The sequence below is a fragment of the Thunnus maccoyii genome, chromosome 14 (assembly GCF_910596095.1).
Source record: "Thunnus maccoyii chromosome 14, fThuMac1.1, whole genome shotgun sequence".
In the NCBI taxonomy this organism is placed as follows: Eukaryota; Metazoa; Chordata; class Actinopteri; order Scombriformes; family Scombridae; genus Thunnus; species Thunnus maccoyii.
The window spans coordinates 13,626,319-13,653,620 of NC_056546.1; the positions used below are offsets into that span (position 1 = coordinate 13,626,319).

Below are 27,302 nucleotides of genomic sequence, written 5' to 3' on the forward strand. Positions count from 1 at the left end.
AACATGTGTTCTGCCTTAGCAGCTAACTTTTTGTTATTTGAGTTGCACAGAAAAGAAACAAAATTACAAAAACAAAATAAAAAGGTTTCACTTGACAAACTTTATAGCCTGATGGTTCAATTTGTTTGTGTTATAGGCAAACATTATGCTAAGAGGAAAACATTATTACCAAGAGCTGTAACTTTTTTTTTTTTTTTTTTTAATTTAAATTAGTTATTAAACCATTTCAAGCCCTGTATGATATTATCATAATATTCCTTGAGGGCCTAAATATCCTTTTAGTAAGTCATGATCATTCTCTGTCATTAAATATTGAATTTAAAGTGACTTTTATCAAACTTTATCAAAAAATATATGTATGCAGTAAAACCTATGCATACTATATCTTTTACTTACCAGTGTGTACATGGTATTGATGGTGTACTCGCATTGTTTTTATAGCAGCCCACTGTGTTTTATTAAAGCAACTCAGTCTGTGCTTCCTATGTTGACATCATCCAAATTAAGAACAATGAAGATACTGTTTGTCACAGGCAGTAAAGCGTTCGCCCAAAATGCACAATGTCAGCTGAACATTGCTAACATAACTGGACATATTGTGAGCATCTGTGTGAAAACGCTGCTGGGCGCTGCAGTTTTCATCCAATTGTGGTGTTTCACCGCACTCAAAATAGAGGCCCTCAAGTCTGGACTAATCGATTAATCATTGTATTATAAAGTAGATACTTACTCTATCTATGTGAGTTAAAAAAAAAACATGACTTTGAATGATAGCAGCTAACAGCGTGAAATATTAACAAAAACAATGCCAACAAAGCAAACAATTTCAGCACGATTGAAACACAATAATCTGTACTTACTCAGTAACAGAGTGCATGTCTTAGACATTAGTACAGTTTGGGAATTCCCTTGTTACAATTCTTTCCATATTTCTTCCAATTCCCCCTGTAAACATGCAAACAAATAATAAAACAGACTAAATACAGGGATAGTCAACTGCTTTGGCATCATGCACATCACCAGTTGTTAGTTTAGCTTTAAGGATATGATAATAAAATACTTGATATGCGTCTGTGAAGTCATCTCCTTTGCAAATATAACTTTGAGTGTAAATCTGTGATATTTGGGTTTCATTTACATGACAGTGATTTTGCAAAGTAATACATGGTTGTAACATGAACCAAACAACTCAAATTTCACTCTAGTCTTCTTTAATCTTTGTACTTGAAGATCAAACAAGCTTCTACACTTAACTATAAATTAATCACTCATGGATTTTGGTTAACAAGCCCCCTCTTGTCTTACTGTGAGAACACGGCCTATCCAAGCAGGGCTGAGCTGGTGATGGAGGGATGATAAGACTTCGTTCAGATTGTGCAGACACTGGTCTATTCAAAGGTAGAACTTTTATCTCTCAACTGTACCAGTAGTTTAAATTCAGTGATTTGTATAAAGCGTCATAAAGCCAATTTCATGTTTGCCCATATAATTAATAAGCTGGCAGTAAATTCATCAAGGTAAAGATCTGTCAGTCCAGATTTGCTAAAGAAAACGTGATCTATGTGAACTTGCTTTTTACATGAAGCATGTTTTGAGACTAGAATAGTTCTGTTAGGAGAAGTCTGTAGCAAAATCACCATTCATAAGATCAAGTTTAAAATTAAAGGTAGAGTCAGCGATTCTAATTCAATACACTTTTTGTCAAATTCAGCGAATACCTCATGACCTGCTAGCTGTCCCTTCTGTGTGCGCTGAAAAAAAAATCTGGTGTCCATACACAGCACTGGCTCTGTAAATTGGCATGTAAACACAGTGGCTCGGGGGAGAGCCACAAAACACTACTCCAATCAGCAGCAGGGAGCGTTCATGCTCATGCACAGGACAGGGGGAAGTCATCAGAGCAACTGTCTGTGTGGGGACATGACAGTTTCCTGTCACCAGCACCCGCTGAATGGTGGAGGAGGGCTGGTGAACTGGAGAGAGAGAGGCCGTGGCCAATTCACACAGAAAGTGTTTTTTTCTAGGAACAGATATGCTTCCATTTTATTAAATGTGTCAATCCACACTGAATCAGAGACACAGAGACCCCCACGTTTTTTTACGCTCCAAGTCTGTTTCTGTCGTGTTTAGTGAAGCGTAATCTGAGCAGGCAGCTGTTTAAATCACACAAATATCCTGCTGTATATGTGTTTTCAACTTATCAACTGTATCAATGAATCATAAATACAAACACTGTGGATTTCTTTCCATTGAACCGACATGCAAACTATTTTGGTTCAGTAAATTTCTGCTGTCAGTCAGCTTGGTGAAGGCAGTTTGTCCGGCCGCTGTTCTCTCAACTCTCCAGGAGCTGCAGATGACAGACGGCTGCTTCTGTGGACAGAGACGCTGAACGCAGGTCGAGTGAGAAGTGTGGAGGCTGCAGAGAGGTGTAGAGTGTGGCTGGACTGTTGTGCTCACATGAGACCAAATTTCTTTCTGCTCGTGATAAAGTGTGAGAAGAACAGAAGTGACTCCACAGCTGATGCATCGCTCTGGAATCCGCCATATTTCTCTTTTGGTTGTTGGTTTGGCAATGTACATCCATGAATTTGGGGGGCGGAGCTTCTGAACGAGTATGAAGGTAGGGGTGTATTTGTTTGGGTGTTTGATTCAAATATTAACAATCTTTCTGCAGAATGACTGACTCTACCTTTAAGATCTGAAAGATTAAATCTGTACGGATGTCTCCTGAGCTTCAGGAGCTCATCTATCACACTACGCCAGCCCAGATTGGCTGCGAAAGAGCTGATCAGGGGGAAGGGAGGCGAACTGCCCTCTGTATACTTGGCTGACATTACACCATCCTTTATTTGAAAAAAGTTAACTTCTTCCTCACAGAAGCAAGAGACTGATTCATACTTCTCATAGAGCTGTGGTTATGTAAATAGCCCATTTTTTCTAGCATTTATTTTGTGTCTGAAGTTGGGAAATACTGACTTCATTGCTAAACCTGTTCTGAAAACCTCCTGCCATGTTGAATCTATACAGAGCAATCCTGAATCTTAGTTTAATTAATTCACATTTCAACTGAACTGCACATTTCTAGTTAGTATGATACATGAGCCCATGTGAGCCATCATGTTAATCATTCAGAACCAATTGGCATTAACGTAAATTAAATTAATGATTTTAATCTGTCAAATCTAGTTTTAAATGTTCAAATCTTCATTTTAATGTTCATGAATTCTGATTGTACTTCCTGACTATGGCAGAGCTGTGAGAACTATCAATGACTAGCAGGTTCTTCTTCTTCTTGCGAAGCTATTTGGGATAAAATGAGAACACATAAAATCACTGAACTCAGACATTAATTAAATTCAAACCAGTTAATGTTTTAACCCTGGTGAGGTGCATGTTTCAGATAAGCTGGAGCAAGACCTTCCTTAAAGGCAATGAAATATTCTGGGAGGGATATAGTAGGTATTGTTTAAATATAATGAAATCTACACTTAACATTATTCATAGTGAAACTGTAACAATAAGTCACAAGAAGTACCCTCCATATTTTATAAACTCTGCAAATAAACCAATGAAGGCAATATTCAAAATTCAAAATGGATGAATGATTATTCCTGCAGTGAGCTGGAGAGTAACCTGCAATAGTGAGCTCATTTGAAAACAGATGATAGATCTAGACCTTACTGTATACTTGGATGGATTGGGAGCATTTGTATCCCAGCCAAAATCAGACTGCATGAGAATGAAACCAAGCCTCAGAGTATTAATGAAGTCTTTAAACAGCAGGTTGTGAATTCATTTAATCTAGCAAGCCTGAAATCAAAGGCCCCATGCGGATCTGCCCTTTTGTAAATAAACACTCTGAAAAACCAAAAAGGAGTTAATTTGTTCCCGATCAGCAAGGACTTGGAAAGAAGGCAGAAACAGCTGTGAAATGAAGAATAGCCAAAGTGCTGAGTGACCAGAAAAAAAGGCCTGCAGCCCACATGTCTGTGTCAAGAGCACTGCAATGATACCTTTGTCAAATAGTCTACCCTGTCTGCGGGGACTGAATAGTGCTCATCTGAAAGACATCGCAGTGGATGTCAGCCACAGCAATCAGAAAGTTAACTTGTCATCGTGACATCTGGTTAACGTGCAGACGCTGTAGTTGTGCAATTTGCACCTCAGATGTGTGCTGCGCTTTGGTGTAAAGTAGCATCAGTCAAAGAAAAGCTTCTACATGTCTTTTTATTGTATGAATCAAATCCTTGGCACTGCACCAAATACAGTTAAAATTTATTCAAAACAGATGCTCAGTGACACGTTTTTTTATGGCAATAAAATGTTAATCAGTATCAGTCTCTTACAGTGGCAGTCATCCTTTAAATCCTAATGTGTCTGAGTTGTACACAGATATTAATATTCTGTATTTAATTTAGTTTTGGCATAAAAATTAGCCTCACAGCTGTCGTGTAGTCTTTTTTTTCAAAATCCTGAAATACATCCACTTAAAATACTGTAACACATAATCATAGTAAATGGTGGTAAAATAGTAATCATGTAGCTGACATACCTCTGCTCCTGGCCTCCAGCTCCTTTTCCATGAGTTCTTTCTGAGAGGGAAACTCACTAAGCTTGACCTTGGACATGTTGTCATTCTGGCCGACTGTACTGATCACTTCTGGTTCCTTCTCATGACTGTCCTCGGTCTGGACATTGATCCAAGGGATTTTCCTAATGACAGGAAGATAGCAGCGCAACTATGTAAGGTTTTCACCAGCAAAAACAAAGACAAATTGTTTCTAATTTGTGGGTTAATTCAATAAAATGCACTTTCATACTCCAGTGAACACACCTTTTGAATTTGTAGATGAAAAATGCAGCTAAACCAACAAATACCACAGTGAGCAGCATCAGCATGGCTGACCCACTGTGGATGGAGTTTGAATCCACAAGTGGTGCTGAAAGACAGACACATCAAATGAGTGTCACATTTTGACAGCATGTAAAGTCACAAAGACAAATGTGCTGAATCATTTTCCTTTTTTCTAAGCCATGTTTTAGTTCAAGGAGATCACTTTCATTACCCAATGTCATGTAACAATTGCAGATACCATCTGAAGAGCTGCTCTCTGCATGTTATCCCCTCAGGGTATTAAAAAGAACCTTTAGGAGGTCCGCTGACTCTCCCTGGGGTCCGTCATGCAGGTACCTTATGCATAGTCATGGCTTTTTAAATGCTGAGATGCAATATTCAAAGTATTTCCCCTCATCGCCCATCTTTCTCTCCTTCAGAAAGAAACCTATGAAGTCTATGACCTTTCTGGATCATTTTAAAGGCAACCCAGACCTTTGTATGCAGACACAAATGAAGACAGATCCGTTGGTGGATGAAAAGGGTAAAGCCATGCAGAGTTGATCGACACGTTTTTGCAATATGCTAATGACACAGTGACCCTGCCGATTTCCTCAGTGCATACCAAACGCCTTCTTTGTCAATCATGTCATTGATCGGCTAATTTCAAACAGAACAACTGTCTCACCGCCTCAGGTGCAAAACTGATGCACTGTGAAAGATATTTAAATCCTGTGATATACTGTACCATATAAATCTCATTCAGGGAATCTGTGCTTTGTTTTTTTTCAGTGTTTGGGCAGAACTCAATGTCAAATCATCCCAAGAAAGACACATGGCTTATCTTTTGCACATCAACAAGCACAAGCAGCAGAACAAACGCACCGTGGATGTTTAGACATACTGTACTAACAAGGCATAAATTTCGCCTAAGGCCTATTTAAAAGCTTTGTTTTTATACACCTGCAAAAGTTTTTTAAATGCATCAACTGCTTTGGTCCAAGTGAGCAGAAATAATAGGCTACAAACAAACTTACCCAAAGTTTGTTGAGTGATGTACACAATAATGCGAATATCAGCTTTCAGCTCAAACTGGATCAGACCTTGGTTCAGGGCAGTGACAAAAATATCTGATATCTGTTTGAGGTATTTAAGAAAAACACACAAAAATAAACAGAGAACATTATGAGACATTATGTTAAAATAAACAAAAATAAACATATTTAAGGTTAAAATTTTATAATGACCATATACCTGACACTTTCTTAAAGGAAGAGCTTGATATTTTGGGAAATACAAAGAGTTTGATATGTCTGTCATGTCTGCCTGAGGTGATTAGCTTAGTTTAGCATCATGAGTGAGAAGGTGAACTAGCCCATCTCTATAAAAAGCAAGAAAAAAAAAATCTATTAATAAACCTTTTTAATTTTATTAATTAACACGTCACAATGTGTTGGTGATTTTTAGATCTAACTTATCTAACTCTCAGCAAGAGAACAAAAAAGCGGATTTTCCAGAATGTTGAACTATTCCTTTAATCATCCTTTGGTTCATTGGTTTCTTTACATAGAAGCTACTGCAGTATGAAAAAGTACATTAAAAAAACAAAACATCACTTAATCACATTATTTCCCGGGCTGGATATGTTTTGGCAAAAGCATTCATACTGCATATTTTTTCATACCTAATCATATATCACAAAATATAATTTAATGTGTCATATCAGTGGGTGTGAAACATGGTTTACTGGTTCTTACGGTCTCTAGTGCCTCCTCACGCCTCCTCTTGTGCTCACTTGACGTATGCTCGTCAGGCAGGATAAAGAGCTCAGCTGCGGTTGGAAGTCCAGGATACAGAGACACTAGCAGCTGATCTTCAGGAACCCCAGAAACCTGCAGCCACAAGATGACACAATAAGCAGGAATAAATCCACCATGGAGGTTAAAGTTTGTGCTGTTACTTCTAAGCTTTGGACAATAAAGTCCCATGGCAAACATTTTAGATGTCAGCTTCAATTCAGATTCACACTAGACAACTGTGTCTGGTTACTGTCATCATGGGTAAACTAAAAAAGAGCAAATTTCACACATGGGCCATAAAACATCATGACTGCTGTATCAATACTGCACTCAGGTATAAAATAGTAATGACACTGAAAGCCACTGGAGACTGATGTTGGCTCTAGGAAAGATCTCACAGCAATAGGGACGTGATGTACCTGTGACAGCGCTGTCCGCACCACACGGCCTATGTCCTCCCTCCACTCAGGAATGTCAGGATTGTGCTCGTCAAGAGCTGGAGAGAACGACAACAGCAGCGACCTGAAGAACTCTGGAAAAAAGGCAAAGTGATGTCTGTTAGAATATGAATGCTACTTCTAGTTTCCTTTTTGATTTATCTGATGTGCAGTTTTGTCTTTTTTCATTTGGCAACATACGCCTTGAAGTTAATTGCTCCTCAAGATTCCGTGTTCGGTTACCGTGACATTTTCATTCATTAGATAAATCCACGTTCACATCAGTGTAGTGCCGCTTGCAGCTTGGACCGAGAGACATCATACTTTCCCAGAGATAGCATATTGCATATTCATGTAACATGTATCACACTAATTAAAGTGCTTTGAAGACTGTCCTCCCCACTCACCTTTAACAGTTATAACTTTTGAATCCTGCATTACGGCGTTCCCAGAAGCAACCTGGACCGTGACCTTGTTTTTTCCCTCTCTCTGAAACGTGTACGAGATGCTTCCCTCCAAGGTTATAATGGGCTGAATTTCAGAAGTAAAAACACAGACAATTACACAGAAAAACCTGCATCGCCCGAGTCGAATATAGAATACTACGTGCATGCAGCCCTTGACATACTGTATAATGAGGCGGTGCTGCAGTGAACACAATCAGCGTGATAAATAAATATGACCACCCATCCTACTGCTAGATCCTCTGGGAAGACAGGGCAGTCACGTGGAGTCACATTTTACATGATTTGTGTGAAAGCGCTGTAGATTTACACATTTGGATTGTAAACAACAACACAAGGACATCAAGAGAGGACTAGGAGAATGGAAAATAATGCAGTAAGCAGGAAAAAAATGTGTCTGTGGAACAATAGTGAGGTGAGGAGGAGGAGGCGGAGGAGGTGAGGCTTCTCACCTCGGAGCTGTTGTCAAACCACCAGAAGAAGGTCAATGTTCTGGTGTGGCTCGGCCAAACCACCGCAGTCAGATTAGCCTCCTTCCCCCTGATGGTTACAATAGGAGCGGAGAGATATACACGCTCCACTGGACCTGAGGCAGCAACACATACACCAGCACACATCCATCCATACATGCATGCACATGTGTGCATACAAATCAACGCACACACACACAAAACACACACAAATTCAGGAAACACTGAATATTATTGCAATCACAGCTGATGTACATTTAGCTCCCGGTGTATGCGTTTGCATTTTCCAAAGCTAAAATGCATAAAAGTAACACAACCATGACTGAAATGAAAATCAGCAGAGTGGGGATGTGACTATCCATGAAAGAGAGGAGGTTCATGCTATATGCACTGCCACAGGAATGAGTAATGATGTTTCTTATTCACATACTGGTGATGTGTAAAAACAGCATGCTGCTGTCAGATCCCTGGCTGTTTTCAGCAGAAGCTGTCACTCGGTAAATCCCAGTCGTTCTGTAGATGTGCTTGATGCCATCATCAGTCCTGCTCAGGTTAGAGTATGTGATCCTGATGCCGTCCCCAAAGTCTAGCTGGATGCTGGTCCTCAGCGAGTCTCCCTGTGGACAGACGGTAAGACATGGCATCTGTCATGAAGGCTTAGGTCAGGATACTTCTGTTAGACCGCATACAAGTGAAGTAAGCACAGTCCACTATTAAAGCGCTTGGGCTTAGATGTCCTGTGAGCTGTGTCACAAATACTCGGTAGGTGAATATGAATCAAAGAAGACAGAAACTCAACTGAGAAAAGAACAGGGGAAGTAAACAGAGAACTACAGCAACAAAAGAGGTTGTGAAAGTTGTTAATCTGGTGCCATCTTGCCAATGATAAGATCACTAAAAACGAAGAAACATATTCCCATTATTAAAGTGTTTTTCACCCAAATTACACTTTTTTCCACTCTACCCCTGGAGATATCTCGCCACGCAGAACAGTTTTGGTTTCATTTACCCCGGCTTTGAGACATCTGTTCTCAAAGATTCCTTCTGCCACACTCACACAATAGGTCAAGGGAATTTCATTTGTGCTGCTCACAGCATTGAAAAATTACATTTTAAAAAATCAACAGGAACTTCTCTTTCCCAAGGCAGTGTCCCAGTTATTCTGGATAATCCACAGAACACCCTGTCAACAGTGTTTATAGAGACTATTTCTTTGGTAGAAAGTAGTTCCAGTAAAAACTGCTCACAGTGAAGTCGTGTTGATTATCTAGAGTAACAAAGAAACACATTTTTTTTAATTCACCACAAATAAATTATATTCACTGCCATAGTACTTGAGTGGAAGCAGAAATCTCAGAGATGTCTAAGAACCAAGGCAAATACAAATTGAACTTGTGTAAATACTACCTCTACTATCACAAGAGGTAGCCTAAGTGGGAAAAATATGTTTTTAGCCATTTGTGGCTTCAGGGATGGCAATGTCTGTGAGGTTAGTCAACCACTTTGGTCCAGACTGAAATATCTCAACAACTACTGGATGAATTACCACAGAATTTCGCACGCATTCATGGTTTCAAGACAGTTTATGCCGGAGACCTTAATGATCTCCTTACACCACAATGAGCTTGGCATTTTTGTTTTTTTGTGAAATATCTCGACAAATATTGAATGGATTGCCATGACATGTGGTACAGATATTCACAGTCCCCAGGGGAGGAACCCTAATGACTTTGGTGATATCCTATGTCCACCTGCATCCTATCTAGTGCCACTCCTCCAATTGAATATCTCCACATCTGCTTGATGAATTGGTACACAATTTGGTACAGACATAGGCCTAATTGTTCCCAGAGGATAAATCCATCTCATTCTGGTGACTTCCTGACTCTTCCTCTAGCGCTACCAGGAGGACAATATTTGTGATTTTGAGCAAAACATCTTGACAACTGTTGGAGTGTTTGCCATGTTATTTGGCATTTAGTTGTTAGTTTGGTGACTTAAATATCACAATACAATTATACAAAATTGCTTTACATTTACAAATAAAAACGTTAGGTTCAATGCTATATATAATACATTAATAAAAATAAAATTACCCAACAACATAGTCATGTTTTCAGGCTAATGTTTAGGCAAGTATGCAACATCTAAGACCCTTGTCTGTGCCCATAAACAGTGAATTAATATAATTTTGTGTTACGGCCAAAAATTACTCAAATCTCATGAGTATGAGGACATAAAAGTACATCTTTTATGTATATATACACCACCTGCACAATGCCTGTGCACACAGGTGTACAATGTGTGATGGTAGGAAGAACCTAGTAAATATAATTCTGTGATCTTCAGTATAGGGTCTACTGTTTACAGTGGGTGGACAGTTAATTCAAGGTTTAGTCTACAGTATGTCTTATATTTGCTTCTCTACATAATACAACAGATCATCATGTGTATCAAGCCAATGCTTCATCTTACATACTGTAGGAATTTGGCCTGTTTTGTCTCACTAAAGCATACACTGATGGAAGCCCTGCGTCTAATACAAAAGTCAGTTTGGGCGTGGAGGTCCTCACTCCAAACAAAACTTTCACCAGGGTCATGTAGTGTCTCAACGGATCTCAGAGACACTTTGAGCCAAGCCTCACATCCATACAAAATAGCAGCTTCAAACACTTTCTGAAGTGAACTATTTTTCACACTGAACGGGGCATCATAATTTGCACCTAAGATGATCATTAGTCTGTTTAATTGTTTTGCTTTCATCTCAACATCTAGTTTCAATGAGGCCAGGGCATTTCCATCAGAGATAAATATAACATCAAGATAAGTAATGCCTAACTAAAAAAACCAAGGTCGATTTGGTGTCGATCTTTGTGAGAGCCCATAATTACCATGAACTTTGCTTTGTTCTCATTTACAACCATGCCGTATTTGCTACAACAGGTTTCAAGGTATTCAAGTTTTTCAATCAATTTATCTATTGCTGTTGCCAAGATGTCATCCATTAGCATTCACACATGAAGCCATTTTAATAATCCACCTTCTTGCATTCTTATTAGCATTATAGTAGTTTATTAGTAAACAGCACAAAGAAGAAACATGAAGATCCTTGTCACACACATACTGAGGACTGCAGAAGGCTTGGTGTGACTCTATATGTTAAGCATAGTAGTACTGAAGCCAATGTTTTTTAAAATTTGAAACATGCTTTAGAGAGGTCTATATATGCAATATGCAATTTAATTTTCTTTCTCACAAAATAATCTATGAGCGACGCAAGTGTCAAAACTTGTTCAATGCAGCCTCTCTGGGGCTGGGTCTCTGCTTGTTCTCTAGAGGGTTTGTATGAAAACATGAGTCTATTATGCCAGGATAGTTATTACAGTCAGAAGAGATGCCTTTTTCCAATAACATTATTAATCTAGCAGAGGTCCAGCACAGCAGATAGCTCAGCTTATTCCATCTGGTCCAGCTCCTTTGCCTACCTTCATTTGTTTGTCGATTGTTTATTGTTTTTTAATGACTAAAATAATTCATGTTCCCCTCAGGATGAATTCTAATAACTTTGGTGATCCTCTGACTTTTCATCTAGTTCCATCATCAGGTTAAAAATTCAATGTGTCTCATACTTTGTTAATGATTAAATACCTGCAAAACTAATAATATTCCCATCAGCCTGAGCTGCACTTTGTGTTTAGTGCTAATTAGCAAGTGTTGTAGCATGCTAACAGGCTAAACTAAACCCACTTTCACACATGCAATGCAACCCTGAAGTTATCTGGACATTACCTGGAGGAGTTGTATGTGAGAACACAAATGTACAAATCAGTTGGATCTGGCATTAAACAGGCTTTACCCTGCCAGCTCTAGTTCATTTAATGTCCAATTGAGCTCATGTGTTAATACAGCACAGCAGGTCATTTTCCAGAGAATTCACAACAGCGAATGAGAAGGGTCCATCTGCACTTCTCCCACTTTACTACATGACATATTCACTTTACTACATGACACGGCCACTTTACAGCTCAGGATGGTGATATGGTAAGCACATCCACTGTGAACATGTTAGCATGCTGTAGCTCAAAGCACCACAGTGTCTGAGTACAGCCACACAGAGCAGCTAGCATGGCTGTAGACTTGTAATTTAGTTGGGCCTACCCTTTAAAACAATTACTACGTGTAGTACAACTGCTGCTTCAGCTACATGTAACGTTACAGTGACAGTTTGATGTGATATGACTCACGTCATCGAGGTAGACCATGAAAGTAACATTGCTTCCAACAGCAGCACTGAGCTCTCCTTGACTGGTGGACAACCGGAGGCCTCTGGGTGGTCTGGGACGACACGCCTGCCTCCTGGGCGAGTACACGTTCTTCCCTCCCTCCTTACAGTTATTGGACAAAACCTTCCGATACCTTTGAAGCATAAAGTTTTGAAAAATGGAGACAAGTGTTGTGTCCCAGTTCCATATTATATAGTATGTACTATGGTATATTGTTTTTGTAGGTGTGTACTTCATTGTTTTCTACTAAGACGAAATTATACATGATTTGTGTTAATGGACATCAATCTAATCAAACTGAAACACTGGAAAGCCACTATCAAGAGAAAGCTAAATGTTCTAAAGATGTAATACTTTTTTAAAAGTGTGTTTCTGGCACTGTTTCACCACCATATGAAATTTGTTTTGATTTTCTTCCAGCTCTGAGCAGCTCATCATTTCTGCAATTCATTGAGGGACAATAACGTCCATCAATGGCACACTGATTTTGTATGCATACTAGCGTTAAGTATACCCAGTGTTGTCACTATTCGAGTGTGAACAGGTTACATAGACAAAACCAGCTCAGCATGATTATGTATTATGAAATTGGGACACATTCTGGGTTACTTTTTCAGCCCTACTCAGAGCCATTTTTCAGGTCCATGAGGGAGTAAACTATTATTTTCTGTTTGTGTTCTAGACAACTCGACAAACAAGCTGGAATGGAATAATATTGTTTTGTGATGGATTGAGCATTGGAGGCCACTTACCCTGTGCTGTTAAGGAAGCTTTGGCTGGTGCTGCAGCTTTTAGCCGCACCATTTGGATTAAACCAAAAAGCAGGGGAGCACTTCCCGTTCGCCTGGCGTTCCCACCCGTAATCACTGCCAAAAAAACACGACACTTCATAAAATGATAAACACTGCTACTCAAATCATCTAGCTTCTACAAGCTTTTGTAGTGGGGCAAATGCTTCGCAGTTAGAGCTGCATGGCATATATTAAGACCATAACTAGAGACATGATTGTCAGACAAGCAGGATCAAACAGAATTTCAGACAGATGGATAAAAGATATTTAAAATTCATTTAGCGATTCATTATTAATTGAATTCTAATAAGTCACTTGACATGCAAATTACAGTAGCATGATGAAAAGTTCCTAACTCCCATCTACAATTTCTAAACTATAATTAGATTCGATGAATACAGTCATATTGGTTATCCAGTAAATATGCAATGTAAGATGGATATTAAGGCATATGAAGTTCTGAAAACTGATACTTCTGTTTTTGATTACAAATGTCTACAAGCAGCCATAATGAAGTACAATTGAATTAGATGTTCAAGGGCTGTTTGGTAAACATGTAATGAAAGAAATTAAGGATCACTGAGGATAAAAGCTCAGTATATTCCCTGTTGGGAAAGCTGAGAGAAGAAGTCATTACCATTCAAAATCATAGGCAGTACAGAGGCATGGCTCTGAGGAATAGATCCTCGAATAGTCCTGGGCCAGCATACAACGGTTGCCTGGCCTGCGCTTCATATAGATCTGCTTCTCACCCATCACACACAGCTCTCCCTATCAAAGAAAGAAAAAAATAATGTTGTTTTTCACAAGATTGAAAGAAACTCTGCAAAGAAACAAAAGAGTGACAGAAAGAAAGATTCTTGTTCGTGCATTATACGAGAGTAATGTGTTTACAGTGACAGTGGCTGTCTCTTGAAGTTGACAATAAATCAATAATGTTTAATATTCCTGATACCTTGTTGTGCAGGTGCCATGTCTGATAATCTCCATCCATGCATCTCCTACTAAAGAGGCCCTTGTAGTCGATCTTGATCAGCTGCCACTCTGACCGATGGCTGAAGTGTCCAAAGAAACTGGAGGATGATTCACCAAAATGCAAAATTCAGAGGAGACTATCTTCAGATGCGGATATACAGGTTTCTCATACGATACAATAGCACATGTAAATCTGAATGTCATTCATGCTCACAGGCAAGATAACATTCTCTTTGATTCAAAGTTGGAGCCAGTTTTAGTCACTGGGGAAAATCAAGTGGACCTTTCTTTGTTTACATTGACAGAGGAGCTAATTCTTGCAGCCTGATATTTGTGTTATTCCTCCTGGACTGCACTCTGTGTCTCTGCTTACGTGATAATGTGATTGTCAGATTCTGGCTCCATTAAGACTCCATCCACATACAGAGGTGCCAAGGAGAAACTGTGCCTGTCCCATTTCTTTCCTTCATCAAGACTGATCCTGAATTAAAAATAAAAACAACAGCTGTCAATGCATAAACATCTGTCTATCCATCGATCTATCCATGTTTATCTATTTGGGCAGATAATATACTATATTTTGTATGCATATACCATTAAACATCACAAGTTAAGCGATGAAAAACAAAGTAAGAAATATGATAAAAGGTTTCAGCTCATTTAGCTTTTGCCACAGTTGAAAAATGAAAGCACCTTGGATTCCTTCCAGTGTGAAAAATTATCTCGACAACAGGCTGAACAATAGAACAAATGTTCCTCAGCCCAGGTAAATTTTTTGAAGGTGACAAAACAACAGAAACGAGAGATATGGCTCAGGTTGTAGCATTAGAAATAGATTTGGGGGGTTTCAAATCACCTTTCTCAGAGCTTAATCACTTTTGACAGGGCTGTAGTGTGCAGGGACATCAAAGTAGATAGCGTTACAAAGCTCCCACAATATGAGGGACTTATGAGGGCATGCTCAGTCTCATATTTCCACCCTGCTCTACTTGTGATTTACATAAAAGCACTCAAACCATCATATCCAACCAAGAGTACAAAGCTGTAACAGACTCTTCTGGTGGAAATGGTTCTGTCAGTTCTGAAGCTGCATTGCCGATACAATAATCATGCAAACTTGGCCCATCAGCATTTCAAAATATTAAATGTAATCATATGCTGCGTGAAACCCCCCCCCCAAAGCGGATATTATACCCACATAATTTCCCACTACAACTCCAACACCTTCAGTATCTATACCTCCAGTACAGTAATTACGATGTCAACTAACAGATACCTACCATAAGTGTCGAATCGGTGTTGCTGCGTGCAATACTGCCAGCAAAGCCCCTCCATTGTCAAGAAACCAAATGTTGTGTTCTTCATCAAAAATCTTCATTTGGTGCACATAGAAAAAAAAAACACATTTGCTCCACTAATGACAGAACACTTTCAATATGAATGCATCATCTGTTTAAGGTAAACAAATGCTGTGTGTAGACCCAGATGGGTCTCACCTGTCTCCAGCTATTTCCTGCATCAGATGTTATAAACATTCCAAGGTTGGTGGAGGACAGCTCTGTTCCAATATTCCCTGAGTATAAAAACATGAATAATTTCACCCAGTGTCTATTTACATAGCAAAGGCTCTGCTAACTGCAAAGCCATAACACACGTAAATGAACAATCACCTGATAAAATCGTTAAGAGTTATTTTCTGAATCTGTGCATGTCCTTATTCTCTACCAGAGGACAGCTTTATGACTTGCTGCAACCTAATCATCTCACCTGAAAAATGAGATTGAGGGGTTGAAGTTTCAGTGTCTGATTTCAATGACAGAAAGAGGGCACTGTGTGATTACTTGTGTGTGTTTTTGAGGTTGCACTGCTACGATGCATTTACCTGAGAAACTAGGGATACTTCATTTGATGAGAAATGAGCAAAGTCTAACCACCTCTGTCAGATCTAATGTGATCAGTTTACTCTATAAATCAAATCCTTCAGGTTACTCTACCTGTAGCCACAATGATTCCTGGTACAGACTTTTTGCTTGTGATTGGTCCAGATGTGTAGGGATTCTCTGACATCTCCAGATGAAGATGCAGCGAGCAAAATGGCTGTCAACAAAAATGGATTCCAATATAGCACAGGTTGAGGCAATACGTATCAGACAGATCTTAACAAAAGCAATTATAATTGGTTCTGCCTTCAAACTTCCCATTGAGAGAAAAGTGCTAACATTTTCACAGACCATTTATAAAACAAAGACTTTGTTCCTCCCATCTCCTCTGCTAGAAAAGAAAAGAAAATGGCTGAGAGGACACAGAGGGCATTTGAATTGTTTCATTCTAAAGCAAACAAGGCATGTAATTAAAATTCCCCAAGATGCACTGATAAAACTGGCAAAATTGATTCAAATCATTTTCACTCATCTCTCCAACTAAAGCACAGTGAAAACATCAATAAGGCTTTTCAAACAGCTGAGGTTGGAGGGGGGTCAGAAAAGAGACGAGAGCATAGTGGTCATTTGTACAACACAGTGGAAGATCGTAACTAGCTATTAACTGAACAATATACATTATTTCAAACAGTCTCTGAAGAATACACTGACTGGATTTGATGCATCCCCTTGGCTATTTAGGAAGCTAAAAATGCAAACTGATGCTTAAGCTGGCACCTGGACTTGTGCAAATGTGGCTCTAAATCAAAGAACGTTGAAAGCACAGCTGATGAGGTTGAAACATTTGATGAATGATATATGTCATAAGCATCATTTCCCATGAATAAGAGCATCCATTCACTCCTGCCCAAAGGCTCAAGCTTACCAGAATGCAGTGAATGTTATTTCCAACCACATCAGTGGCAGGAGCTGGCAGCAGGGCCCATGTTTGTCCCTTGTTGTATGTGATAAAGGTCTTGATGTGATGGTCCACCAGTTTGTTGGCTAGATACATGCCGTGTATCCCCTCAACCTATACAGTAAAATAGAAAGAGGCCTATAATTTAATATACTTTTAAAGTTTTGTGCAATATATATGCATGTTTTATAAATTGCATTTATGTCTAAGGTATCTTAGAGTCACCTCTAAAGCAAAAATTTTTTTTTAGTGGCTTCTTAAATGTTTTTAAAAATAATATCTTTTCATTTTGGACTGTTGGTCAGACAAAAAGAGTGATTTGAATATGTCACATTGAGAAAATCAAGAAAAGTAATCTGCTGATTATGATCGATAATGAGAACAATCTGTAGTTGCAGCCCTACTTTGATTATAATCACAGCTTAGTAAATTGACAGATGTTTTCGACTACCATGTGTTACAACTGGAAAGGGGAATTAGCGTCGCAGTGACAGCAGCAGCCCACAAACAAGACTAACTACGCACCTTATAAAAGTCAACCAGAAGGTTACCGGCGGGTCCTCTGCTGGTTCTCAGATTCTCTAATGAAAGGGTAAAGTAGACCCCGGGGGAGTCTGAGATATACAGGCTGTAAGTGTTGTTCTGATTCCACTCCTGGACTGCAGCAAATACCTGCTTCTCATCTGTACTGATAATGTGCATGTCCTAAAGGGAAGTGGGGGTGAGAGAAAGCGAGACAGACGGAAAAAGATAGAATGGGAGAGAATGACTGGTGCAAGCGAACAAAAGCAATTTGAAAGGGAGGCCAAGTATTTCTGAGGAACCATTTGATAAAGTGTGACATTCCTTATCACAAAAGAACGCAGATGTACAACTTAGATTCTACAAAAAAAGGAAACAAAAGCATTTCAAAGTAAACACAATAATCCTGTTGCTTTATGATAATACATCTTTTATTATTTCTCATTGTTTGGCTTCGGTGCTTACCTTGGGTAGACAATATTTGGGTAATTTCATTCGCCTGAAGGATTCTCTCATGTAGGACACGAAGTAGCTGGCTCGTCCCGTCTTAGTTACCTTTACAGTGAAGTCAAAGAAGCTTTGTCACTTTCTAAACAGACGACATCTTTTAGAGTCACTACATCTAGCACCTTGTTTTTACTATTGTTACTGCTATTAATTATTTCTGACTCTTATTTTTATATTTTCATTTTGATTGATACCATGAGTATGATTTTTTCCTACATAGAAAGGACTATGTAGACTCTCTGCAAAATGGAGGGGGAAAAAAATGGGATGGGACAAACTGCATGTTAGAGAATTTGCCAGCATCCTAAATGTGACTGTGTTGTGGAATGAGGACATGAAGCCTAAACATCTCCTGAAGGAGGAATATTAATTCATAACGCATGACTGACGCTGACTAAAACACTTGTAATTTTACTCTGCTTTCCACAGTGTTGAATACAGACTAAAATTACTAGCACAACAGAAATTATTGTCATTATCTCAATTAGTCTGAAGCTAAGAGGTACTGAAAATTGTGTTGGCTTTATCTACAGTGCGTCTTGAAGATCTTAATGCACTACCACTTTCCCATCCACTTACAGGCTGGGCAACACTACTTGATTGCTTATTTTCTAATCAACTAGAGGGATGGTGTTTGTCCCCCAACACACTACATTAGGGCTCTAATGGAATAATCTATCGAAAATCAATGAGCTGCATTTTCCCAAGCCACATTTTTGAGGATGTTGCACTTGGCTGTTCCTTCTCTCCCAAGAGACTTTGGAGGTGTTGAAGACTGCTTATTTCATTGTAGCCCAATCGATAACCTCATTACTCTTTGTCAAGTTAAATCCAACTGCCCCAAGCAATGAAAGTCACAAGAAAGTCATCTGTGCCACCACAGCTCCGCGCAGACACTCTGTGTCCAGTTATTTTCACCATCATCTTCCTTGTGTCTGCCTCTGCCTTGACGGTCAATCTCATCTCAGCTAAATGCAATTTGTGCATTTTATTGAATCACCATTTCTGAATCACGCTGTGATATATTTTTTTCCCACACATTTTCATTCTTACATCGCAGCCATTTCAATCAAGTCTGTGGATTAAGTGTGTTGAAAGTGAAACTGGGTCACCGCTAAAGTATTGCTGCTGCAACATCATATCATATCAAAAGATTAAATCTGTATGTCTGGATAAATAAATTAAAAGCGAACAGCAAACATTTAGGGGCATTTATTCAAAATGAAAGAGTGCAGAATGATTTACTACAAACACTGAGCCCCAGAAAACTACTGTCACTTGATTTTTCTTTTGCTGAAACTTGGGAAGACTCTAACAGACGTGACCAAATGCATCAAGGCTCACCAACTGAAAGAAAATGACTTAGCTGTGGGTGGAAATCAATGACAAAGGAGGGCATTTGAAAATTAAATTTCTAATAATGACCCTGACTGCCGCTGTCTAATTGGAGTCAAAGTCAGAGCGAATGGTAATAAGGACACCAACCTGTCTATTCACAGTTCCTTTGCCGTGTGCTCTCAGCTAGCAAACACATTTTTCAGGCATGGAGTATGTCTGTGCAGAAACTCAAACACTGAGCGTGTCTTGACATGAATGAGACAAAACATAATCAAAACACACATTGGGGAAGTGGGGAACAGGTGTGTTGGGGAAAACCATTATGTGGGTTTTGATGGAAAAGCATGAATTGGATGCAGGATGAACAGATCTGAAAGAAAAAAAAAACAAGAAAAGCAAACTTCCCAGCGAGAGCAGGCTTCGTGTGAAAAGATGAACTGGTCTAAATTTATGAAGTATTGACTTACAAAACCTGAGCAAAACAAGCTATCTATTACTATGCAAACCTGTGTGAAAACATATTCATCCTGCACAACCAGTGAGTTGGTGTCTACATGTCCAGGAAAGAGGTACTGTCTGTTGGCTTCTGTGCATCGTTGTGCTCTGCACTTCACGTACTGAGCGCCTGGAAAGAGGAAAAAGGAAATCAATCAGAAGTAAATTACAACCATTTACCTTGAAACAATGCTTTGTATACACTGGAGCTGCTATACAGTATGTTTATGCTAAATATACTTTAAATTCACAGTTCTAAAACAACTTTAAAGTTGAGTAACTGTTTAAATAATGAAGAAAATACTGACCACTGATATTACACAGTCCGCCTTTTTGCAATTGTGGCAAGACTAATACAGTAGGAGCTGTTGCAGTGTGTCAAGCTACAAAAATGTTATTATGTGAGACAAGAAGGGTGTGTATGCTAATTCAGATACAGATTTTCTAACCACAGGAGGAATATTTTCTCCCAATGCAGGAAAACCCCATAATTGGTTTGACAGAATACACCATGCTGTTTAGAAGGGGGGAGTTTTGGTTTGTCTATGAGACACAGGGGATAGATTTAGGAGAAGAAACATTCATCAACCCACTAAAACTCTCCATTTTTTGTCAGGAGACACCTATTCTGCTATACTAGACTTCAGGGACCAATCTGAAGAGCAGAACAGGTCTCATCTTCCCGGTGACCTCGCTCTAAATGAGAGGTAAAGGGTCCTGTGGGTCTTGCTACTGCTGCGGACAGAAGTGCAGCACTCACGGCCTTTTGCGATGCGCGTCTCGATGTGGACCACATCTGATTCTCTGTCCAGACCCATTACCGCCCTTGAAAGAGCGGGAGGAGGAGAAGATAAAGAGGAGCAGAAAGAAGTAGAGGAGCATAGGGAGGGAGGAGGGAGGGAGAGTAAAAATGAGAATGAGAACAGGAGATGGGGAGGCCAGGTTGAGTATCACAGCTGTAGATGGACAGCCTTGTTTTGTGAAACAACATATTTTTATCTCCTGTGAATCAGTCAGTGTAGAATCTGCGTCACCAGCGGCAATTAATCTTAATTCACAAAAGCATCAGCAGAGGAAACAACAAGGTGGAGGGGTAACAAAACATTCGCTATTCCATTAAATATCTACCATAGCAAATTTGTGTTGTTATGAAATTGTAGGTGGCTGCAATACCATTTTGAAAAATAACTATTTGCCATAATGTGCATGAAAGAATGTTTTTCAAGAGCACAAATAATGCATTGTTTCGGGCACCACTATGCCCGCTGTGCTATTCTTATTTATCAAATGTCTGGCTGTTCATGCATGTGGAGAGGATGTCCTCCAACCGATGTCCTTTCTTTCCCAGCTAAAAAACACACTCGGGTTTGACACGTACTATGACAAACAGGGATAAACGGGCTCACATCAGTATTCAACGCCTTGTGCCCGAGCAGTTGAGATTACTAAATGACAGCGACAACAAAAACAGCATGTCATGTTTGTGCTATAGAAAAAGAAGCACACTATTCCTTCAGGTCTACGTGACGTGGATGTAATCAGTTTTATGCTTGACTGCCATATGGGAGATCTGTTTTTGACAAGAGGTCACTGGATCCTTCTGACAGCATAGGGTCATGAACACTATAATTATGCAAATTACAATCAATCACTGTGCAAAACAGTTCAAAAATGGGATCCACATAATCATACCAGTAGAATCGGCCGGGCATCACGTTGTCGTGAACAAGCTGCCACTTCTTCCCAAAGTCCATTGAGCTGTACAGCTGCAAAATAAAATTAGGCCAAACTTCATCTCACTTAAAGTTTTAGGAGGAAGATAATGTTAATGAGCTACACAGCTATCATCACATCCATGTCAGAATCCAATAAAAACTACATTTAAAAATTACTAAATAAACAGGTTAAACACCTAAAAGGTCGTTGTTGATTTACTCAGACGCTACCTTGCTGTCATGACTGTAAGCCAGTATCCAGTTCTCCTGTGCAGGGTGGAAGAGCAGACTCAGGATGTTGAAGTTAATGAGATGCTTCTCAAAGCTTGCCCCTTCATCTGAACTGATGAGAACAGCGCTCTCTACCTCTGGGTCGCTAAGCATCATTATCTAAAGTACAGACCAGGGCCAGACGAGGGATATGGCATTAGAAAGAGGGAGAGAGACAGAGATACCACCATTTCACAGCAATTTAAAAAAAAAAACTGTAATTTGACTGTTCAGGACTAAGCTTGTAAGAGATGAGAAAGAGAGATAAAAGCAACAAGGAAATGCTGACCTTCTGTTTGTTGGTAGGGCACACATACAGGTAACTTAAAACTGTCCTTGAACCCACTTTGTCATTGAGTTTAGTGTAGGTGCTTCCATAATCAGTGGACCTGGACACATAGAAAAAACATGTTACATGAAAAAATTGAGGATATTGTGATTTATCCATTTCAGACCTGCCTGAGACAAATTTTAAAGCACCATGCCAGTGCTTTGGCATGTTTTAGCCCATTAACTGCAAATCAATTGTTCTTTACATGACTGCATCGCCAAAGCATACCATGCGATTTTAGATTGATTTTCTACCATCGATGCTGCCTTTTGCTTTAAATTCATAGTCAGGTATAGACTGAACTAGACATCAACTTGCAGAGACCAGCTTCATACTAATGTGTTATTTTGCTTCTCGTTTAAAGCACTTAGTTGCAATCCTGCAAGAAATGTGCTATACATAAAAAAACATAATGCAAACTTACATATGGAAGAGTCTGCTCTTTATTCAGCCAGCACATTTCTGCACAGGGTGTTGGCTGAATAAAGAGCAGAGCCTTCCAGTAGTCACTTAGAGTTGCAGAGATATGCTGTTGTTGTTAACTGTGCTACTCACACAGAGGGATTAAATTCATCGCTGTTCTCACACATGTACAAGTACACATGTGACACGATACAAATTACTACATACTGCACGAGACGGTGATGGAAATGTGTAGTGCATGCAAGCTGTAAAACACAGCTAGAAGAAGAAGATGAAGAGGTGAAATAATATACACAGAAGGGAGGTGGCAACTGGTGAAGGTGAAGCAGCAGTCAAAGCAAGAAAGAACCACATTTATCTTCAAGATTGGCCATGTCTATCAAATGAAAAGGATATATATATGATGACTCTTATACCACTCATCAATAATTGGTGGCAATAAGCCACAAAAAAATTTAGCAGTGTGCCAGCAAAAGGAAGGAAACAAGAACTCTATTAACCCAAGTAAACATGGATGTAAACAATGCAGGAAAACATTCAAATAATCAGTTTTGCAAATGTTGTATGAGAGAGTAAATGCATTTAACATGTTTAAACCTTGAAGATACACACAATGCATTTTGGTGAGAAACAGTGACACTGGGTACATTTAGCATAAAGTAACAATTTGAAAAAGTTGTAGTACATCAGCACACAGGGGCTAATGTGAAAGTTCCTTCCCACTGCATTAAAGGAAGCTCTAATAAAAACAATAAATAAAAGTGTTGGATTCACATTTTGACAACCAACAAGAAAATATGGATATCAAGGGAAGCATAATACAAGTCTGAGCTTCCTGCATTGAAAAGGTTGAGATATTCATTAGGCAGTTTTCCCACAAACGACACATACAGTAATGCAGACTAAGCCTTCATTTTAACCGTGTCAAGCAAGTCTTTGCAGGCTGATACTTATTCGATGCTGACATATAATGAAACCAGTTGCTGCCTGCAAGGTAGGAAATCAATTTATGAACTTCAGGTACGCTTTGGAAAGTGGTCAGCAGTAATGTAAGTTAGAGGGCTAAAACATCCAGCACGGACATAGTGCTTGAATAGGCCAATGAACATATTGTAAGCTCATATAAGGTTTTACTCTCCATTCATGCTGGTAGATTCTTTCACACTGAAGACAGTGAGGAAGGAAAATAAAGACATCCTTTCCAATGCAGTGATGAAATCCCCTTTCATACATTTTTTATCTTTAATTGGTGCTAGAATGGCCTTTTCTCTCAAACTGATTTAGATATTTAATTTCATGCTCTGTTATTCAGGTTTCTCTTCAGCAATGAAATTAAATGTGTCATTATGTTGCTATAGAACAACAAATTAGCAATACAAAGGTGACATATACAGGTTTAATGTGAAATAATTTATAAAAAAGCAGAAGAAGAAAAAACTTAATTACACTAATTAATTAAATGGCCTGAATTTAAATAAAACAAGACATTTAAGTCTGTTGCAACATACAGTACTTAATGACAGCAGGAATAAACATGTAGTTGTAAAGCTGGCTGGTACTTCACAAAACTGCCTGTGCTTTACAAGTCCATGCATCCTATGACAAGGGTAGATGTGTTTGTCATCCCAATCTTCATATTTCTCCTCGCCACAAACATCCAATCCACGCTCTCAGTTCTACCTGAGTGCCTCCAAATGTAATTTCACTGCATAATTGGATAGATACCCAGTGTCTGCTATCATTGTCTGTGCATTAATCTGAATGGTCCCATTTGCTGGTGACATTGTTTTCAAAGACTCTCCCCTAAACACATTTGTATTTGTGCTTAAGTACTCCTTTCAGTTTGGGATATCGGCCTTTGAATGTGACTATGCAAGAAGGCCTCTTAAATGGTTGTAATGTTTCTTTAGAAGAGAAGGGAAGTCATCTCAAAACACAAAGGGACTTGATGCGAGTTAAGGTAGCTTTCACAAGTCACCCATTGATCTGCACATTGCATTTTGCCACCAACAGTGGCTTGGAGCTGTAGTCATAGATCATTTATTGTGTTATCACAGGAATCATTTACTCCTGTTTCTTTTCATAACATTCAAATCTCTGCTTTTCTAATACCCATACTAAGAGCCTTCATGCACCCCCTGAGGTATACTCTAATTTACTCGTGGTGCCATTGTTAAGCAGACACCTTGATGATGGAAGACCTCCTGTACACAATATGGGATTTCAAAACGTGTCAAGTCGGGTGTAAATCTTAGCGGCCCCTCTGGTGAAACAGATATTAATTTCAAACTCTATGCTTGGCAGACTGATGGTCTCTTTTTCACGTGTATTTCAAAATGAAATGAGTTCTCTGCAGGCTATGTGAGAGGTGAGAAAAAAGGCTTATCAGAGGCCGGATTGGGCTCTATGTTATAATCCTTAATGAATTCTATTCTTATTTATGACCTGACAGGGCACTGTTACTCACCTCTCAATACATACTGAATGGAATTACTATAGCTATACAGTAGCAATTGCATGTCAATTGCTTCTGAAACAAAAGGTTACAGATGACAATCAATCAAAAACTCCATCAGGAAGTTTCTACATCAGAGAAAAAGAACCACAGATTCAATCAAAGAATCCCTCAGATTACTCTTCCAGTTTATCTTTCAAAAACAGCCTTTCAAAAAACAGTTTCTTTGCAGATGATGGACAGTTAACAGGTCGGGCCTTTTCTAAAAGGTTGCTGCAGTCTTAGTTGTGTTATTTATGGGACCACGGGAAGTAAAGAGGAGCATGCTTCATTGTGAACTACTTCAGATTGCTTTATTAAAACATACTTCATATTGGCTTCCAGAGTAACTTGATTGTTCATATCCCAGCAAGGGAGTGCACTATAAATCATACTTACAGTATAATGCACCCTCTATGAATATATTATTCTTATTGTTTTTAGGGCCGTGCTTCTGCATTTTTATAAAATTCTTTCAATGATGCTATAACCTTTCTATTTGGATGGAAAAGGGAAAATAACAATAATCAACACAAGAAACTTACCTCCACAGAGAACTCTCAGTAACAGCCCCCAAGTTGAAGTCATACAGCTTAGTCAAGATCAGGATCACCTATAACACAACACCGACAGACATATTTAATTACATGGTGAGGACGGCACTAAAAACCCTTTACGTAAGCGCCTCACCAGCATACATTACCTGTCTACACTTAATGACATGGAATGAATACAACATCCTTTTAATAAGTAATTTGATTGAACAAGAGGCCTTCCATGAGAGCTGATATAGAGAACAACAGCACTGGGACTTTTAACTATACATGTATCACTCTGCTTCACAGATGTTCTAATAACCATTAATTACATTAGCAGTCATTATTAGCTTAGATTGTAACAAACTTTGCACCGCAAAGATCAAGATATTTCCACCAACAACATTTGAGTTAAATTATGGATGGTCGTCAAAAGAGGACGAAGGGAAGGAAAGAAGCCCAGATACATCAGTTTAAACCTCTCATATGACATCAGCCGACCTAGACAAATTAGAGAACAGCAAAAATGAAGCTAACACTGTAAGACAAACAACATGGCTTTGAACTGCTTTCAGACTTGGCTTAGTCTCAAAAATATAAACATCGACATTCAATCCGTTAAGAAGACCAAGCTGATTACAGTCTTGAGGCAGTTTTATGGATCCATCCGGACAACTAAAAGTGAGCTCTACAGCATCAGCAGCTACCTTGGGCTTCAGGCTGGTTTAAATCATTATATCAATTAGCCTCCTGTTAGCCATTCATGGTATTTAATGCAGGACCCAGAATTCTTTTCAGCTAATAATGTTTTCAAAGGTGAGATTAGAGAGAATGATTAAAAGGCCACCCCACCCCCCAATTTCACCTGAAGACCAGCACATCTTAAAATATTCTGCAACACTAATTCCAGACAATCCAAAAGGTTTATTGAACAAGGTCTGGTACGATATTAAGTTGCACTTCGGGTGCAGGGGCAAAGAGGGGAATCAGGATCTCAAACCTGACTCATTCATCCTAAAACGTGACGAGAATGGAGCAAAGTATTTCACCGTAACATTCAATGAAGAAACAAAAATTCATAAAGGTCCACTGGAGATAAGACATAGAAAATCTGAGGGGCGCTATGTTTGAGGAGTGAGGAAATCACCTCTGCCCGGTAGCATCTCTCAAAAAATTCCTGAACAAACTTCCGCCTGGTGCAAAAGCCCTCTATCTGCAGCCCAGGAGGGTAACAGCTCCGACAGACAGTTTCTTGTATACTCCACTGTGAGTAAACCAGCTGTCACAGATGTTACCCAGGATGTGCAAAGTGGCAAGGACACACACGTCTTACACCAACTACAGCCTGTGAGCCACTGCCATACAGAAACTGTTTGATGCGGGACTCGAGGCGAGGGAGATCATGGTGAGTGGGCATAGGTGAGATGCTTTATATAAACATACAGAGACTACGATATGAACTGTGATTTATAATGAGACGTGGAAGATAAAAAATATACCAGTAAACAAAAAACTTGTTTGTCTTGCGGGTCTGAAAGCTCACTAAAAAGTTATTGGAGTTCATCCATGGAGAACATGAAATGACGTACTGTCTGACCAAGCTGTTAACTCATCGGAACCACACATGCCACCAAAGCAACTGTCAAGTGACTGTTTGTGCGTTGCTTGGCAACAGTGCAGTCGCTGAACTATTTGTGTTGGCAGAGCCAAATAATGATTAAATAAACAAACAAATCATAATCTGTTGTCAATTATTACTGTTAACTAATAAATGGCG

General features: G+C 39.2%; 1 protein-coding gene across 1 annotated transcript in view; it reads right to left on the minus strand.

Moving 5' to 3' along the window:
• Positions 1 to 203: 203 nt before the first annotated feature.
• Positions 204 to 27,302, minus strand: part of sorcs3b (sortilin related VPS10 domain containing receptor 3b) — a 44,361-nt gene continuing 17,262 nt past the window's right edge. Inside the window, exons 2-27 of the mRNA XM_042433943.1 lie at positions 25,535 to 25,602; positions 22,031 to 22,130; positions 21,703 to 21,861; positions 21,449 to 21,522; positions 20,517 to 20,581; positions 19,768 to 19,886; positions 17,882 to 17,971; positions 17,420 to 17,599; positions 16,862 to 17,008; positions 16,051 to 16,153; positions 15,553 to 15,629; positions 15,337 to 15,428; positions 14,430 to 14,537; positions 14,037 to 14,154; positions 13,719 to 13,852; positions 13,043 to 13,156; positions 12,252 to 12,423; positions 8,438 to 8,624; positions 7,990 to 8,123; positions 7,481 to 7,604; positions 7,056 to 7,168; positions 6,595 to 6,729; positions 5,875 to 5,974; positions 4,838 to 4,943; positions 4,556 to 4,716; positions 204 to 945 (exon numbers count right to left, since the gene is read on the minus strand). Coding sequence (XP_042289877.1) covers positions 881 to 945; positions 4,556 to 4,716; positions 4,838 to 4,943; positions 5,875 to 5,974; positions 6,595 to 6,729; positions 7,056 to 7,168; positions 7,481 to 7,604; positions 7,990 to 8,123; positions 8,438 to 8,624; positions 12,252 to 12,423; positions 13,043 to 13,156; positions 13,719 to 13,852; positions 14,037 to 14,154; positions 14,430 to 14,537; positions 15,337 to 15,428; positions 15,553 to 15,629; positions 16,051 to 16,153; positions 16,862 to 17,008; positions 17,420 to 17,599; positions 17,882 to 17,971; positions 19,768 to 19,886; positions 20,517 to 20,581; positions 21,449 to 21,522; positions 21,703 to 21,861; positions 22,031 to 22,130; positions 25,535 to 25,602 — 3,045 coding nt within the window. The 3' untranslated portion in view covers positions 204 to 880. The remainder of the gene's footprint in view (positions 946 to 4,555; positions 4,717 to 4,837; positions 4,944 to 5,874; positions 5,975 to 6,594; positions 6,730 to 7,055; positions 7,169 to 7,480; positions 7,605 to 7,989; positions 8,124 to 8,437; positions 8,625 to 12,251; positions 12,424 to 13,042; positions 13,157 to 13,718; positions 13,853 to 14,036; positions 14,155 to 14,429; positions 14,538 to 15,336; positions 15,429 to 15,552; positions 15,630 to 16,050; positions 16,154 to 16,861; positions 17,009 to 17,419; positions 17,600 to 17,881; positions 17,972 to 19,767; positions 19,887 to 20,516; positions 20,582 to 21,448; positions 21,523 to 21,702; positions 21,862 to 22,030; positions 22,131 to 25,534; positions 25,603 to 27,302) is intronic.